The sequence below is a fragment of the Punctularia strigosozonata genome (assembly GCF_000264995.1).
Source record: "Punctularia strigosozonata HHB-11173 SS5 unplaced genomic scaffold PUNSTscaffold_11, whole genome shotgun sequence".
NCBI classification, from domain to species: domain Eukaryota; kingdom Fungi; phylum Basidiomycota; class Agaricomycetes; order Corticiales; family Punctulariaceae; genus Punctularia; species Punctularia strigosozonata.
In genome coordinates this window covers 527,336-542,067 of record NW_006767443.1, presented here as the reverse complement: position 1 = coordinate 542,067, position 14,732 = coordinate 527,336, and the positions used below count along the sequence as shown (strand labels likewise).

The 14,732-nt window shown below is 56.2% G+C and overlaps 6 protein-coding genes across 6 annotated transcripts; 1 reads left to right on the top strand and 5 right to left on the bottom strand.

The window, feature by feature from the left end:
* Window positions 1–21: 21 nt before the first annotated feature.
* PUNSTDRAFT_136919 (uncharacterized protein) lies at window positions 22–1,416 on the top strand (the record flags this gene model as incomplete). Its single annotated transcript, XM_007386534.1, has 3 exons — window positions 22–909; window positions 959–1,344; window positions 1,401–1,416. Coding segments are annotated over 3 exons (1,290 nt in total), but the record flags the coding sequence as incomplete, so codon positions are not given.
* Window positions 1,417–1,774: 358 nt separating this feature from the next.
* Window positions 1,775–2,122, bottom strand: PUNSTDRAFT_136918 (uncharacterized protein; the record flags this gene model as incomplete). Its single annotated transcript, XM_007386533.1, has 2 exons — window positions 1,775–2,006; window positions 2,064–2,122. 2 exons carry the CDS (start codon window positions 2,120–2,122, stop codon window positions 1,775–1,777), a joined length of 291 nt encoding a protein of 96 aa, XP_007386595.1.
* A 1,584-nt stretch (window positions 2,123–3,706) lies between these two features.
* PUNSTDRAFT_136917 (uncharacterized protein) lies at window positions 3,707–4,681 on the bottom strand (the record flags this gene model as incomplete). The annotated part of the gene is made up of 1 exon (XM_007386532.1): window positions 3,707–4,681. One exon carries the CDS (start codon window positions 4,679–4,681, stop codon window positions 3,707–3,709), a length of 975 nt encoding a protein of 324 aa, XP_007386594.1.
* Window positions 4,682–9,522: 4,841 nt separating this feature from the next.
* Window positions 9,523–10,263, bottom strand: PUNSTDRAFT_38168 (uncharacterized protein; the record flags this gene model as incomplete). The annotated part of the gene is made up of 1 exon (XM_007386531.1): window positions 9,523–10,263. A coding segment is annotated over one exon (741 nt), but the record flags the coding sequence as incomplete, so codon positions are not given.
* An 826-nt stretch (window positions 10,264–11,089) lies between these two features.
* Window positions 11,090–11,322, bottom strand: PUNSTDRAFT_40680 (uncharacterized protein; the record flags this gene model as incomplete). The annotated part of the gene is made up of 2 exons (XM_007386530.1): window positions 11,090–11,250; window positions 11,304–11,322. Coding segments are annotated over 2 exons (180 nt in total), but the record flags the coding sequence as incomplete, so codon positions are not given.
* Window positions 11,323–13,313: 1,991 nt separating this feature from the next.
* Window positions 13,314–13,484, bottom strand: PUNSTDRAFT_34754 (uncharacterized protein; the record flags this gene model as incomplete). Its single annotated transcript, XM_007386529.1, has 1 exon — window positions 13,314–13,484. A coding segment is annotated over one exon (171 nt), but the record flags the coding sequence as incomplete, so codon positions are not given.
* Window positions 13,485–14,732: the final 1,248 nt, after the last annotated feature.

Here is a 14,732-nt window from a genome sequence, read left to right as displayed (position 1 = left end):
GCACCCCCCGCCGCCGCAGAGCCTGTGCCCGCGCCTGCTACCACCGCCACAGAGCCCGCTCCCGCTCCTGCTGCAGCACCCCCCGCCGCAGAGCCTGCGCCTGTGCCCACTCCCCCCGCCGCAGAGCCTGCGCCTGCGCCGGCCGCGGCGGAGCCCACGCATGCCACCGCTGCCACAGCACCCCCCGCCGCAGAGCCCGTGCTTGCTACCGCCACCGCCACATCCCCCACCACAGAGCCTGCCCCCGCGCCTGCTCCCGCCGCCGCAGAGCCCGCTCCCGCTCCTGCCGCAGCACCTCCCGCCACCAAGCCCGTGGCCGCGGCCGCTCCCCTCACCGCAGAGCCTGCTCCCACGCCGCCCATGCCCGCGCCTGCTCCCGCCACCGCCACTCCCACTGCCGCAACGCCGTCACCTTTGACCGCCCCCGTGCCGTCCGCGCCCCCCCTGGTGCCACGCAAGCGCCTAGGTTCTTCTCTTGAACCCGGTGGCGGGCTTATAGACCTTGACGAGGACGAGGATGAAAATGGCGACGGGGTTGACAATGAACAACCGCTGGGTGTTACAGCGGAAGATCTTGACGAGGAGGAGCGGCGGGAGCGAGAGAGATCTCGGCAAGCCCCCCGACCGGCGACGGCAACTGTCGTGCAAGGTGTTGTCCCTGCCCGGAAGTCCAATCGTACCCGTAAAGCCAGCGCAAAGCTTGCGGGATCCAAGAGCAATGCATTAGATCTGGAATTGCCAACTCTCGAGCTCGTCGCTAGTATTATGATTGACGACAGTCTCCCTCCCTACTTCAAGGCTGCGGTCGGGTTCATAGGATCTCACGATTACGGCTCTCATGGCGAATTCCTGGACATGCTGAAGGCTTTCATCGTATTCGAAGCCAAGTTCCAGTTTGTGGTACGAAACGTAAGTACTGCTGCATATCGGGAGTCCCCGGTTCTTATGTGTTCTTCAGGTCCGTACAAAGGCCACGAACCGTCCTACCATCATCAAGACATGGATGGCAGGCGAGAATCGTGACTTCAACAACATGAAGTCAGATAACGCGTTGACAGATCTTGTGGGATGGTTCTCTTGGTGGGCGGCTCTTCAACCAAGGTGGCGGGGAACCGCTATGCCTCATTCCTGCACGCCCCCGGCGACTGGCGTCCGATATCCCGAGCTCAAGAATGGTCCATTCGGTGTTGTCACCCTCGTCACTTCTCTTGTGTGCCTCTATTTCTCCACCAAGGTACCGGAGCTGCGTCAGAAGCTGGCCACGGGTGCCGAAGACGTATGCTGGGCTCTGACGGCTGCCAGCAGTGGTCTTTCTGGAAGCCATGACGAGGGACCTCCCCGCAAGTGAGTGCATGTCGCACTCCCAGTCACCCAATTGGCACTCATACTCATCTTGTCAGGCGCGCCCGTGTGTAGCAAGTGGGCTGATTCAACCGTACCTCCTCTCATCACATACCTGCGTCTCGATTTTCGCCGGATGGGATCCCAACCTTAAATTGCTCGAATAATTCTTAATTGTCGGTCTTTCTTGATGTTATTGTAGTCAGAAAAATACGCGTCCGAGCTGTACCACGACGTAGACAAAATCATCGTTAAGCTGAGCAAAACACATTTTCGCGTATATGGATACTGTGCGCTACAACAGAGGTCGCAAGAATGGAGAAGAAAGACGGAATCGTGGGCTGAACAATTCATGAATAAGTAATACAGTGTTAGCGTTTCTTGTCAAAGTTCGAGTCGGGAGGGGCCGTCCTCCCTCGTGGTTCACAATAGTTTATGAGCAACGGAGCACCGAGTTATGGCCTTCGAGGCGTACGATCATCTTACGGAGTTGCTGGCGTTTCTCTTCGAGGTCGAACCCGGGCACGGATGCATCCCTACTTGTAGGTCCGCCAGAGTTAATCGCCGAGGACCAGGACGACGTACTGGCATCGCAGCAGCTCGGTGTTTTGCGCCCTTGCTGGCGTTTCTCCCCGAAGTCCGGGTCGTGCGACGCCGTCCCCCTCCTGGTTTGCAAGCGTTTATGAGCAAGGGAGGTGAGCAAGGGAGCTTTCGAGGCGTACGATAACCATGCGGGATTGCTGGCGTTTCTCGTCGGATCATGACGGCATACTGGTGTCATGGCAGCTTGGCGTTTCGCACCCTTGCTGGTGTTTCTCCCCAAAGTCCGTGTCGCGCGACGCCGTCCCCCTCCTGGTTTGCAAGTGTTAATAGGTAAGGGAGCTTTCGAGGCGTACAATAACCTCGCGGAATTGCTGGCGTTTCTCGTCGAGGTCGAAGCAGGGCGTGGATGCATCCCGTGTGCTAATCAACAAGGACTGTAATGTAGTACTGGCGTCCACGGCATGAAGGTGCTCCTCGGTCCTGCTGCCGTGCTGACATTTGTACCTGCATGCGAGGCTCCTAGTGTTGCTGCCGTCTCTCTTCAGGTCATACTTCGGTGTGAACGAGACTTGACGTACCTTAGCTTCAACCGCAGTACAACCTCTGCTGAAGTTTGTCGCCGAGAACGTGCTGATGTATATACGCATGCCGTAGGTCTTTCACGTGCCGTTGCTGCAATTTCTAGACGAGGTGTGTCCGCATGCGAGTATGAGATTGAATCCCCGGTATACCTGTTGTTGCCGCGATTTGTAGCTGTGGTCCAGCTGCCCTGCGCGCGGCGCTCCTACCACCGGTACTGGAATTTGTAGCCAAGAGCATCGCCAACCGTGAAGAAGCTTTGCTTGATAATGCTGAAGTATATCATTGACACTGCATCTGGTTCTTGTGTTGAAGCTAAGGTAATCACCATTCACGTTCGGTGATGGGGGGAGTATTTATGACAATAATGACGTACAGTTGTAATATAGAGCCAGTCCTCGATCGCCTTGATGGTTGACTCCAGAATTGGTGCATTGTTTGGTGTGCGGCCATGCAGATTTGCGGTATCGAGCAACCCTGGAGTTCAGACGCGAGCACGTGCCGCTACGGCAAGAATTCATTGCGCGACATGTGTTGTAATTTAGCTGCAATATATACAGAGCGAGCACGTTCGAGGGCCGCATGAAGGCAAGAATTTGTTGCGCAACTTTATGCCCTGATGTAGCTGCAATATATACAGAATGCGAGCATGTGTGAGGGCCCACCCCAATCCAAACGCGGATGCTGCAGTTTGTGCGCGAGGCAGGCGCGAGGCGCGAGACTCGAGTTGCAAAGTGTTTGTGCATTAGGTTTTAGTGCTACAGCAAGGCTTTATATAACTGATCTGGTCACTAGCATTGTCCCCGGTCCTGCAAAGGAAGGTGCGCAGGGCGCATGGGGAATACCTCGAAGAACAGTTCGTCGGGTCCCCTTGTAGACTGTGTTTTTGACGTCCGAAAGAGAATGTGAACGAGCAGCTTTGTACATTGACTCGGAGTCGAGGACGCGTACCGAGGACAGCGCCGCGCCGCCACTGTAGGACAGTCTATGCCGTCTCTTTGTTGCGTGTTCCCAGGGTCAGAGAACGGAGCACTTAAATTGGCATATACAATTAAGTCTGAGCCGCGTGGTACTAAACTGATTAGACTACTTGTAAGTTGGTGAGAGACGGGCGAATGCCCCCAAAGGGGGCGTTCCGGTTCGGGGATCTGTGCGGGGTGTGTGAGCCGCGATACCCACAGTGGTAGGAGCACTGCGACACGTCGCGCAGGCGAACCCCGCTGGATAGGAGCGGTGCTTACCGTCAACGAACCGGAGGCATGGTGTATCGGATAAATTCAGCTTGCAGCTGCGGCCGTGCCTGTATGTAGGGGGCAAGGATCTCCGCGTGCTTCCGGAGATACCCTAGGAAGGCTTCTCTTCCCCAGCGCCCCTTGGTCTTGACGACCTCGAATGGGACGCCTCTCAACAGGTATTCGAGAGTCCCACCGATTCGGATGCCGTGCCCCTGGAGCGGAGCTCTGCCGGCTGCTCTGGTGGCGGCCTGGATGCGGTCCAGAAAGGCCTTGCGCGTGAGCGGCCATACTTGCCCGTTCCGCGCCCTGTATGCGAAGATGTGCTCGTTGTCGCCCAAGCTGTTGACGCGGAGGTGATTTGCAAGGGCGGCAACGGGGTCTGTGATCCCGTCCTGCTGTCCCCAATGGATTTGCTCCCCGCCGACGGCACACTTGGTCCGCAGCAGCTGTAGGGTCTGTTGCCGCAGTCCATTCCGATCCTCGGCGAGCCCGAGGTCAGCACACTTGGCATGTGTGCGAGGTTCAAAGCTGCTGCGGTTACGCACGGTGAGCTCACCTACACGCGCGCAGGCATAGAACGCTATTGTTAGGCAGGCGTATACTGCGGCATCAAGGCCCTGGTCCACAGCAAGCTGCTGCCTTATTGCACAAATAAGATCCTCGGTGTACAGCTCTCGCTTCTTGCGCTTCGAGGCCGCGGGAGTTAGCTTGACTGTCGCCTTCAGCATGGACTGCATGGCTGCATCATCCATGTCCCAGACGACGCCGTGGATGAGATGCCATGCTCGGACGCCGTAGAAGTAGTTTGCAACCGTCGACCCCGCATACAGGCCGGCCAGCGCGGCGCTAAAAGCGAGCATTAGTGTCGCCGATGCAGGCGTCCGCTGCTCCTCTGCTATTTGGCGCTCGTCGCAGAACGCATGAAATGCGACTAGCCCCGCGCCGTAGGTCTCTGTGGTTGACAGGGCTAGCGCCTGGGCCATCACTTCGCGCACCCGATCAAGGTCGCGCTGGTCCAATCCGGAGGGCTGCCCGTCGACTCCGAAAGTTGTGCGGCCTCCTGCGGGTGTCCATAGTAACAAACGCTGGCTGGCTGGGCACGCGGGACAAAGGCTGACTTGCGGGCGCGCCGCCCCTGCTTCGTGGTCACCATTTGCCGAAGTTTGCTCGCGCGAATTGCTCGTTGCGCTGTTCGAGGTCGGCCTGCGCAATCGAGTTCCGTACGGCCTCGCCGCTGTTCTGCTCCTTTGGCCGGGGTTTGTATGCTCAACCCTCGCTCCTGGCCTCGCGCTCGCGTTGCGTGAGTGGCTCCGAGCTGTCAATGAGAAGTCCTGTGAGAGCCTCGGGTAGGGGTAAGGGAGGGAGCAGCAGGCTTCGTGGGGGGTAGATTCCTCGCGAGGGCGTGTCGGCGGGGTTGCGGGCGCTGGTGACATATCTTGTATGAAAAGTATGCCCTGTGATGACGGCCTCAGTGTGTATGCGCTTGAACACTCCATTGACGTGGCAATTACGGCTTCGCCCGTTCCACCAGCCTTCGACGATGCCCCGGTTGTCTGTGTAGACTTTGATGTGCCTGGCGCCTGCGTTGTCGAGGAGGTTGATGATCCGAACGAGTAGCTCAAAGCCGACGGCTTCGGCCCATCCGATCTCTCTGCCGCCTTCGTCCCAGCCTGGGAGGAGCCTCCAGGCCCTCCAGTGGCCCCTGACCACCACTCCGATGCCCACTCCGGAGCTCGCATCTGAATAGCCTCCGGAGTCGAACAGTTCGACGGGCCCGGGGATGGGCCGCCTGAGTACAGCTCGCTGTAAGGTGCCCAGCCACCACTGGAGAGCGGCCATTGTGCCCTTGGGTGGGGTATGCGGCTGGAAAGGACGATCACCGAAGACACCGAGCATGGTCTCCAGCTCGGTGAGGTAAGCTCTTCCCTCGGGGACCACCAGGGACGCATGCAGTAGCTTACCGAAGAGCTTCTGTACTTTGTCCAGCGTGTGCGTTCGCTGCGCATTCAAGTCCCGAATGGCGCGAATGTACTTGACCTGTTTCCCTTTGCCCAGGGCGACCGTACGAGACTGGACGTCCCAATCGAAACCCGTGAATGGTGCTGTCGCGCGTAAGAAGTGCAAGTCACTTTATAAGTGAAGAGACTTCCGCCTGGGTTCCCGAGCCTTATCAGAAAGCTGAGGACTATCCAGTTGAGTTCGGTCTTATAGATAAGAAGGGGACGAAGGCGAGAGAGCAGAGGTGAAGGTGTGAGAACTGATAGCTAGACGTGATGACTTGAAGAGATAAAACAGAAACTGTAAGACTGAATCCCACTAGGCAACGGTGCTAGGGCAATTCAGAATGAGGCAATTGACACGACGCAAGAACCCGACTACGTTACATGAAAACGGACTGTTTATATACTAATCGAATGAGTCACTGTTGTTACGGAGATGAAGGCTGCGCTGTGAGGCTACGCTATGAGGCTATGTTGGAAATCGATGGCATCCTGAGTATCTTGACTACAAACACCTTCATCCAGCTACCATCCGATGGTAGAATCTTGTCACGTTGATGAACCACGCAGCCTCGTTCTCGGCGGCGATATAGAATGACTCATGTGGTGACCATCCTATCTTCATCAGCCTGCATGACTCCTCAACCCTGTACCCTGCACAGCTAATCTCCTCTGTCCGACGACAAGTCCTGTACGCTTGACAACGATTGCTGTATGCCCAATGACAAATCACATATGCTCGGCAACGAGTCCTGTACGCCCGACGACGAGTGCTGTGTTCCCAACAACAGGTGCTGTACGCCCGACGACGAGTGCTGTCTTCCTGACAACGGATGCTGTCCACCCAACGATGAGTGCTGTCCGCCCGACAACGAGTCTGAGTCTGACTCATCCTCTTCGAAGTTGTCTGATGTGAGTCGATCCGTCCAATGGGGATGCGGCCTAATGGGGAGATCGACCTCAGATCCAGATTCGTACATTGTCGAGTACTGAAGCAGTCCTGTGACCGGAAAGGGGTTGGGGTAATGTCCGCGGATATCATCGTAAGGAAGCGTGAAGCGACGCATGCTCTGCTTAATGCCATTTGCAGCGTAGAGACGGACGTGACCGATGGGGTGGGTGCTAGTACGCAAGTCATGATGTGTATGTCCAAGGTGGTCGGCAGGTACGAAAATGGGAATATAATGCCATGGATCTTCGGCAAGTGGGAGACCTTCACTCTTGAGAACCATAGAGAGCATAGCGTGGTGCTCGTAGGCGAAGTATCGGAAAAGCTTGGTGTGACCTCAGCGGAGTGAAGCGGGAGGAGCTAGAGTAGCAAGGATGACAATCACATCATCGACATTGTTGTAGATGGCTCGTTGGAAATGCACATCTGCTGTGATCTGGTTGGGCCCGTCGTATAGCTGTAACTGAAAAATGTCCCCAAGCTTGAAGTGTGCATGCAGAAGTGGATGTTCTGTCATCCAGAACAGACAGGTCTCCTCGTTTGGAGGGATGCGAAGGGAATCGGTGTCGAAGATGTGGCCATCATAGGCAGGCGGCTCAAATTGACGCATAGTGTATTCAACGTGTTCGCTACCACGAACCTGGATAGTGGTCACGGTCTCGCGTGTGTACTTGATGGCGAGTGGCAGGGAGCGAGGAACGTGATTCTCATCTTCCTGCACATAGGCAGGGTAAAGAGCATTGACGATGTGGCGAGCAGCTGCGATGAGATATCCGAACATGGTGGTGCAGTAACGAATAATTTTTTTGACTTTGCGCTTCCCTCAGCGCAGCTCTCATGCATGTCTTGTCTCGTGGGAAATTCCAAAGCTGAAGTCAGGCACGTGCGCAACAACATGTTTCTGCACCTTTTGCAAAAAGGGTGCGGGACAGCGCGACCTCCGCGAACTGATGATCCTTGTCCGCGCCCCACGGCCAACCAAGCTCCCCGGAAAGGCAATCGACATCACACATGGCATAGCAGAATTCTGCATCCACCTGCGAACGTTTGGATGTCTGCGAGAGGTCGCGCAGCGGAAAGGCCATGTCGTCATTGAACTCCTCGATGCGACCGTCCGGAAGCTCTGCCCCGCCGTGCCATAGGCGGCTCCGATCTTGACGCGCGCCCCCATGCTGCGCAATGCTGCGCTTCCAGCCCTGGCGCCTGTGGTTGTATTCCTCCAGGCAGCTGCGTCGGACCCGCGCGAAAATGAAATCGTCGACCCATTTTGATACCGGGCCCATGCCGCCCTCTCTTGCCAGGTCTGTGAAGGCATCTGCGGCTGCGCCGAATATCCCGCAGCCTGATCGCAGGCCGAAACAGTCACAAGTATCCACTGCGAATGCGTCTCCCTCGCCGATTCGCACCACCAGGCCCGGCCGCTGATCAGGCGTGATCGGTATGGTGCGATAGGCTTCAGCCACATCGCGACTCGCAATCTGCGAGCCAGGCGGGAGCCGTGCCAGCGACAGCGCCACGGCGACGAACGTTCCCCATGTGCAAGGAAACATTGTGGCGTCGATGGCAGAGTTGATCGAGGAGACGCGCTCTCGCGGGTGGTATGGGTAAGAAAGGTTCTGGATGAGTCGAAACCTGGCCGGGTTGTGCGGCTTTGGGATGATAGATAACGGCGATGATTGGAACGGCCCCAGTGCCTCTTCGACTTCGCTCCTCGAGTAGGGGCTGAGGTAGCGTCCTTTCCGGAATTCCTTCTGAATGATATCATCAAACTCTTTGCGGTGCTCGGCAATGGATATGTTATTAGATGGAATGAATGTAAAGGTAGGCGGGCGAATGCCCGCATCAAAGCCGTGTTGAATGGAGCTAGAGAGAATGGGATACTTGTACAGGAGGCCGCTACGTGCGAGCAAGTGGTGCCAGGCTCCGGCTCGCAGCGGCGTGAGTGCCTTACTGGCCCTCTGCGAGATGGCAGTCGCGAGCGCCGTGACTGATTTTTCTGCATCCGGAGCAGGAGTGACGATAGGCGTCGGCGTGCGAGTCGCACTTGCATCCGCGTACCTGGAAATCGATGCAGAGGACTCTGCTGCTCGGGTTGACCAGCTGTCCTTTGGCGTCCCTTGCGGCGTATGCCTTCATCTTTCCATCCCAGAGAGTCCGGGACCTGCATGATCGGACCTTGTGGGGGTGCCGCCCGAGGCAGAGGGCACACGGCGCGTGGGCGCTGGCGCTGGTGCCCTGGCGAAAAGACTGCGGTTTGCCGTGGTGATCCCTTTCGCGCCCGTTGCGATCTCCCTCGCTGCGCGCGTATGGGGCTGCCAGCCTTGCGGAGCGCCTTCTCTCATTCCGCTCTGGTCCCCCTGGGGCTGCTGGTGCAGCTCTTCGCATGCTGTGCGACGCCGAGTGTGCACGGCAGGGGGGGGGAGGCGTTTCGGTGCACAATCAGGTGCGGTTGCGATGAGGGCACGCCCCAGCCGGTGGGCATGCGGGGGGGAGGCGCGCGCGGATGCGATAGTGATCGCGTGCGGATGCGATAGTGATCGCGTGCGGATGCGATAGTGATCGCGTGTACACGTTGAGGGAACGTGGGGTCGCGTGGTGCGATAGTGATCGTGTCCCGATGGGAGTCGCGATAAGACGTAGTGACGTCGTTTGTTGTTCGTGTGTGGTTGATGCACCGGACGCGGTCGACGGACAGATAAAAGAAGATCGAAGAAACATCAGCGAGGGTAATCGCGAAAAGCCGAGAGATTGGGACGCACGCATAGTTGGCCTCGCTGGCTTGTATGTTCAGGTACTTCCGCGTCAACCGCTGCAGCCACTCGTTGTTGAAGATCGCGGGGTTGAAAATTTCTGCGGGGTTGCGTTCGTACTGGAGGTGCCAGAGTTTCCGAACCTCCTCCTGATAGAGGAGAAGGCATGGGTCCCCATGCGGACCCTCGAAGTGACTCGGATGGTTGTCGATCGCGAAGAAGAAGTCGACGAAGTCTTGCACGATGTTCTTCGGCCATGCGACTCTGGCCATGTCCTCTAGGAGCCCGATCTTCGCGATGGAGAACTCTCTCCACGTGAGCTCTCGGTCCGGAATGCAATACTTCGCTATCCGGCTGGGCGCGGTCTGCCGCAGCGCTACCCCTTCGCCGTCCCGGGCCAGGTATAAGGCGTCGTCTCCACTTGATAGCGCGTCCTCCATGGCTCTGCGCCGCCCCTCAGCTCCGAAGAACCACATCTTGATGTACTTATACGCCCGGAGCTTCTTGAGGGCCTTGTCGTCGGTCGACAGGGTGGACTCGTGACCGACCATTCGGTCCTTAATGTGTATCGGGACCTTGGGCCGACTCTTCGCGGCCTCCTTCTCCTCTTCGGCTTTTTCCGCTGCCTCGCGCTCGAGCCTCTCCTTCTCCGCAAGGCGTGCGGCTTCCCGGTCCTCTTCGACCTGCCGGTCCCACGCGGCCTTCTCTTGATTGATGTTGTTGGTCCACGCATCTAGAAGGGCTTGCGCCGCTTGCTCGTCCGTCAAGCCATCTTGATTGCTCATGGATTGCCTGCAGGCGGCGAAAGCAGCCCCTGCAAAGTTCGGTGCGACCTGTTCATGTGGGTTAACGTCGATACGTGGCATGATGCTCTCACCGGGGGGGTTCAAGAGAATGTTTTGAGACTAATTATTAAAGAGTGTTGGTACTAGTTTCTGTTGTGCAAAATACGAGTTACGGCGGCCCTGTGCGAGCTCGCCGTATGCTAGACTCGGTAGCGGACGGTGCGGATGGCGAGGAAGAGAATGCACCGCCACTGCAACGCCTGCCCGCGCATAGACTACGTTCTTGCGCCTACGTTCGTTCCTCACTCCAGCTCAGAACCACGACCAGGGCCTTGCAGGAAAAGGGTCACCTGACCGTCGCGTCCATGGGCCTTTGGGGCTTGGCATCAGGGATGACTAGGGTCCCTCCTCTTGGCGTATATACTATGAGCCAACTCCCCTCGAGCTTGGTAGGATCATTCTAGCCTACTGCCCTGCTCGCTACATACACCCTCCTGGGGTGAGCTCAGGCGGGCGAATGTAGCCAGCCGGTGTTGGGCGGGTCAGTCGCAGTTCATGTGCTTCTCCTAACTAGGTGACATAGCATCCACGAGAACTCCTCTTCCCTCGGGTCGATACTCAAATATTCATGGCGCGTCGGTAGGGTCTAACATGGGTATACCCGGATATACCCGGGACCCAACTGTGGGTATTTTTGACTTGAGAGAGTGAGATTGTACCTACCCGGGTATCGTCTCGCGGATACAGGTTGGGTACGGGTACGGATCGTAGTATTACCCGGGTAGTGATTACCCGGGTAGTGCTATGTACATCCGTCAGAATCAACTTCAATCACTATACTAGCTGCGGTGCTTGTTGCCCCAGATGGCACCTCTACTGCCGTACGTCGACCATTCTTTCCGCGACCAAGCATGGACGCGACATCGTCCAAATCGTCAAGCAGACCTTCTTTACGCCATGAGCCGACAGCCATCTTCGCCCTGAATGTGTGAGGGGCAATGTTGTGCTGGGTATGATTGACCTGGAGGCGAGCACTGGAGAACGCCCGCTCGCCATTTACAGAAGACGCTGCATACAGTATATGAGTGATCAATATGAGGAATTCACTCAATATGACGTACCGGGTGCGGAACAAAAGTCTAGAGCATATCTAGCCAAGCGGGGGTACTTGGCTGCTTGACCACTCCAGTACTCGAGGAGGCCGCCAGTGGCTTGGATGACGTCTTCGGGTACAACGGCAGCATTGAGATAACTCTCAATGGTATCATCTTGAAGCACGGTGCGCAGGTTTGATGGCTCCGGTCGGGGATTCGATGCCCATATAGAACTCTGCCGACATGCTCGAATTTGGTCCGGGTAGGTTATGGTGTGGATGACTTACCTGGCGTGCTAGTGGCGCAGCTGTCGAGCAGGTGGCAGCAACGGCGGTAGGAGACGAGTTGTCAACATAAAGGTCATTGAATGTACGTATCGTAATTTCTTTGACGATCTTGATGTCTTCGGTAGTCCATTCACGATCAATGAACCACTGCAATTTTCTCCACGGGCATAGAACTACGAGAAGTGCATGGGTCAGTTAATTAGCAGCAGCATAACGAGTCTTCATAGACACACCCATTGCAATACGATAAATCTCGTTGTCGTCACTGAGAGCGTAGTACTTGCCGACAACGAGTAGTGAGGCCTGTGCCGCAATCCGAATAACATTCGGAAGCTGCGCATGCTTCTGGTCGCGTACAGCCTCAAGCTGCGCCTCAAGTGTTTCGAGCATTGGAACGGTCTCGCATATCATCGGGACATCGCCTTGGGAGAAGAGCTTTGTAGGTGCATTGAATATCTTTGCGAAGTTGGTTCAGTAATGCAGGATTAAGCACAACATGTTTGGACATACCTCCAACACACTGACGAGCTGCTCCGCAAGCTTCCACTGTGAGGGCGTAAGAGCGTATGCCTCAAGTTTGTTCTCATCGTCGTTCGTCAACTGCTTGACTTGTTTCTTGAAATAGACGTGTGCCGACAAGCAGTCGAAGTCCGAGTTCCAGCGAGTTGCGACACGGTGATCTAGCGCACGCTTCTGTCCTGCCATCACAGGGTCAGCAGCGACAAGCCGGTCAAACTTCTCTTGAAGCCCCGACGAATCATGAACACGGCGAGCAAGACCGGCGACCTGTTTATTGATATGTATTAGCTTTGGAACTGCCCTATAAACAGCAGACAATACCTTCGGAAACAGCCCGAGGGCCTCTTTCTGGCTTCTGGCATCAAGACCGATACGATAGCGTTCCGAGCAATCACGGATTGCCTGTTCGTAAACACTCCGTACCACATGCGTGTCATGGGCAATCCTGCTGGGGTCACCGACTTCTTCTTCCGGCTCGGGATCATCGGCGGCAAGGTCAGCTTCATTTTCCTCCTCGCCATCTTCGAGAACTACCTCTTCGATGGTAGGAAGAGCAGGAAGCCGGGTTTGCCTTCCATTGCTCACGCGGACGGCAATCTTCTTTGCCTTCTTCGGCCGAGCAGAGAAGTGTGCCATGAAGGCCTAGTGTAATGTCAGCAATGCATGTAAGTCACCATGCGGAATCTACAAACCTTAGCGCAGAGATTCACGGTATGTGGCGCACACCGTCCACGCCAGGCCATGCCCTTGAATGAAGCAATATCGTCACCCATTTTGGTGACCATCGTGTCGTTGTTCCCCGCATTATCGAGACATATAGAAAGGAGCTACAAGGCCTTGTGAGTATAGCTTTTGAGTGAGTCAAGCTCGAAGACGTACACGCTCCGTGAGTCCAAAACGGGAAAGACAATTTATGAGTTCTCCGGCAAGGTAGTCACCAGTATGCGCCGACGTGAGCCTTCACAAAATCAATATTTCGTCGGCTCAATCGTGAACAATCACATACCTCGCAAACTCCAGAATGACACGCCGAATCTTCTTGGCTCCTAGATCCCACCAGATGATTACAACTCCAAGCCAGGACGTCCCAAAGAATGGGGCAGTCCACCCATCTACGACGAGGTGAATGCGACCATTCATCTTCCATAAAGATGCTGTTAGCTTGAGAAACATGGCCTCTGTAAGGCATACTCACCTTAGATAAGATGTCCTTGATACGGCACGCACCTTCTTCGTAAATGGCCTTTGCGTCGCGGGAAACTGTGAGCGGAGACGGCAGTGTTGTTCCGGGGCGGAGCATCTCGACTTCTGCTCTATAATCGGCGTCGAGGACAGAGTTGAATGATCGGTGACTTGCAGAGCAGCGCAGCGCGATAAGTGCGCGATGGCGTAACGGATTGTACGAGGAGATTGTGTTGTGCAAAGTTGTCTGCTGGGCTGCAGCATTCGGAATTGAACCGTGCCGCTTCTCGCACTTCGCGACACCCTTTGCAAGATTAGTGGTTCCTACCACAGGGATGAGCGTGTATATCTCATCAACAGGAGCTCGACTGTACCTTGTGAGTTCTTGGTACGTGGTCTCTTATGAGCACCATGCGTATCAGGATGATTCTTGCATGTGAAGACGATATTGATCAGCGACGGTTGTCCGTGTACATCGTGCACCCGTTCGAGACTTGTCGTGAAGTGATTGTACACAGGTGAGCTCCAATAACGGGATACGGCGGCTACATATGTCAAAACCAATGTTAGGGCATACATGCTGAGTGAACTGAGTATTTACCGAGTATTTCGGCGTCAGGCTTGGCCCACACCTCTCGGTCCGACATGTCCATCAGATCGGATTCTGACGCGTCATTATGACGTCTCTTACGCTGTCGAATGGGAGACGGATGTCGAGCAACTGCAGACGGCCCCGTTTGAGAACGGGTCCGCTTCGAGGGCGAGTCAGATGGCGCGACAGAGGACATTGTACCAATGTTCTCAACCGGCTGCATTTGAGGTCTCTTTTATATCTGGAAACGTCGGGGTGTTAATATCTGCAAAATACTCGTCATGGCATGATGCGTACCTGGAAAGAGTACCAGCCGGGCATCACTAACAAGGGCGCCACAAGTTCTGGGTCTCGGTGCAGACTAGACTGGATGGCTGGATGCACACAGGCTCACATAGCGAGCTAGGGTCATATATCAACATATATTGAGGCACGAGTGATATACAAGTCTAGTGCCGGGGAGTGCTTGTGGCGCTCTGACTTCGCGCGCGTCCGGACACGCACTTGATTGCGCTACTCAACGCCCGGTGGCAGTGCGGTGGCCTCTCGCTCTCGCCTCGACGACCTCACTCTTTCCCGGCTCGGCATGGCGCTCACACAACATCTTCCAGCACCCGGCTGCCGACGGACCGTATCGCCGCAACGACATCGCGCACGAGGACATGGCTCAGTCGGCACCAGCTCCTTATCGGCGGCCCCGCCCTGGCCCACGACGGCGACCTCGCATCTGGCAAATCGGCGCCCTCGATTCATCACAACTCGCGGTTACCGGCCGCTCGATCTCGACGACAACCGCATGCGCGGGCGATGGGCTCGATACGGCCAGGGACGAGGGACGAGGGATCAGCAGGGGGAAAGATAGGAGTGATGGTCGCG